Source organism: Notothenia coriiceps, unplaced genomic scaffold (genome assembly GCF_000735185.1).
Source record: "Notothenia coriiceps isolate Sejong01 unplaced genomic scaffold, NC01 NC01_scaffold00006294, whole genome shotgun sequence".
In the NCBI taxonomy this organism is placed as follows: Eukaryota; Metazoa; Chordata; class Actinopteri; order Perciformes; family Nototheniidae; genus Notothenia; species Notothenia coriiceps.
The window spans coordinates 40,612-42,441 of NW_011338995.1; the positions used below are offsets into that span (position 1 = coordinate 40,612).

At 41.7% G+C, this 1,830-nt stretch overlaps 1 protein-coding gene across 1 annotated transcript in view; it reads right to left on the reverse strand.

Moving 5' to 3' along the window:
- The window catches only part of LOC104943585 (serine/threonine-protein kinase ULK4-like), a gene marked incomplete at its 3' end in the record, with an annotated part of 39,973 nt that extends 39,565 nt beyond the window's left edge, over positions 1 to 408 (reverse strand). The window contains exon 1 of the mRNA XM_010769036.1: positions 296 to 408. Within this exon, the coding sequence (XP_010767338.1) occupies positions 296 to 394 (99 nt within the window). The remainder of the gene's footprint in view (positions 1 to 295) is intronic.
- Positions 409 to 1,830: the final 1,422 nt, after the last annotated feature.

The following is a 1,830-nucleotide window of genomic DNA, read 5'->3' on the forward strand; positions in this document are numbered from 1 at the left end:
GTGTGTGTTGTGTGTGTTGTGTGTGTGTGTGTGTGTGTGTGTGTGTGTGACTGCTCTGCATGCCCTTGACTTGCAGCTGGCAAACAACGCTTTAGGCCCCCACAGCTGCCTCATCATTACTGTTCACAGGGATCCCCTGCCCCACACACACACACACACACACACACACACACACACACACACACACACACACACACACACACACACACACACACACAGTGAGAGAGACTTAGTCACAGCTACACAGGCACAGGCACAAAAACAGACACACGCAGACATACACAGAGACACTCACCCCTTCCCGCAGGCTCCTCATTAAGCCAGTGTAGGCGGCAGCGGGAACGAACCACAGTCCCTCTGGGGAGCCTCTCTTCTCCTCCTGATAGAGAGACATTGAGAAGACGGGGAGAAAGGGTGAGAGGAAATAGGAGGAGGGGGTACAGATTGGGGGGGCATGGGGCAGTGGAGGAGTAGAGTGGGAGTGGGAGGAAGGCAGAGATATTATATGGAGGAGATGCAAGTAGAGCAAAGTGAGGAAAAGGGCAACACAGGGTCAAGTAGGAGGAGGGAGCAAGAGGAGCCATGACTTCCTGATTACCATGTCTGTGCGTGAACCTGCTTTCAATACCATTCAAACTCAATGGATTTCTGTTCTGTAAAATATTGACTTTTACTTAGAAACATATTATGTTTTAGTATTTTACATAATGTTTTCTTTAATTTGTCTTGTTTGAGTAAACAATCACATCGCAGGGAGAAAACATTTAAATATACTAATGAAAGTTTTTTAATTAAAAGTGGACAAGGCTGTTAATAAAAAGTATCTTCACTTTCAAATGTTGCCTCATCTAATGCTTTGAGAAACAAATCTATTGATATCTTAGTCTACAATATCTCTAAATATGCCCATCACAAATTCCCCACGGCCAATGTGATTGCTTTCTTTTTCCAACTTTAATCCTAAACAAAAATATGTTTAATTTACAATGTATTGGAACTCAGAAAAGTAGAATATCCTCAAATTCAACACAACAGTGTGTCAGTTTTGCTTAATGAATTATTCAAATAATAATTCAAATTGTTGTCAATGATCTTATTGTTGACTGAGTCTTGTTCATTAGATCATCCAGGAAGTATGTACTTATTTTGTACTAAATACGGTATCTAAACTGTCATAACGTGCTGTATTACATTTCAGATCAAATCTGATCATTTCAACCATCATTTAACAATGCCCCGTAACATTACATACACACTGTTCTCTGCTCTAGGCTATAAATCACCTTGAGGAATAAGACAGGACTGGAGGCTATACCAAAGCTAATCGTTGTCATTGACTGGTGCTGCAGTAGAAAAGAGGAGCAAAGCGGCTGACTTTACCTGGGGACACTAAAGGGCCATTCCGCATTACTCACATCAAAACATGCTGCATCAGAAAATTAATCAGTCTGATCATTAATGGTGTTTTCTGTGGTTATGTACTATTTCAGTGAACTATTTCTGGTGGTTTGAGGTCATGCACGATTTTAAGAAGAGGTTTCACCTCACCACACTGCTCCCACCATGTGGGAATAGTCCGAAAACTTTGTGTTTCAACCTTGAAGCAGTAAATCCAAAGTCCAATAAAAGTTTATGCTTCTGTGGTTGTACGTACATTAGATCTAACCTTGAGAATAAATGCAGCATTGCAGCTGATCATTGACATTGACCAGAAGACCCACCAGATCTGCCAGCCTGCCCTTACACCAGGGGACTCTTAAAAGACTCAATAACTACTGGGGTTTTAAGAGCCATTAGAAGCCCACACAGCACTAAAGGCTGTGCTAATCA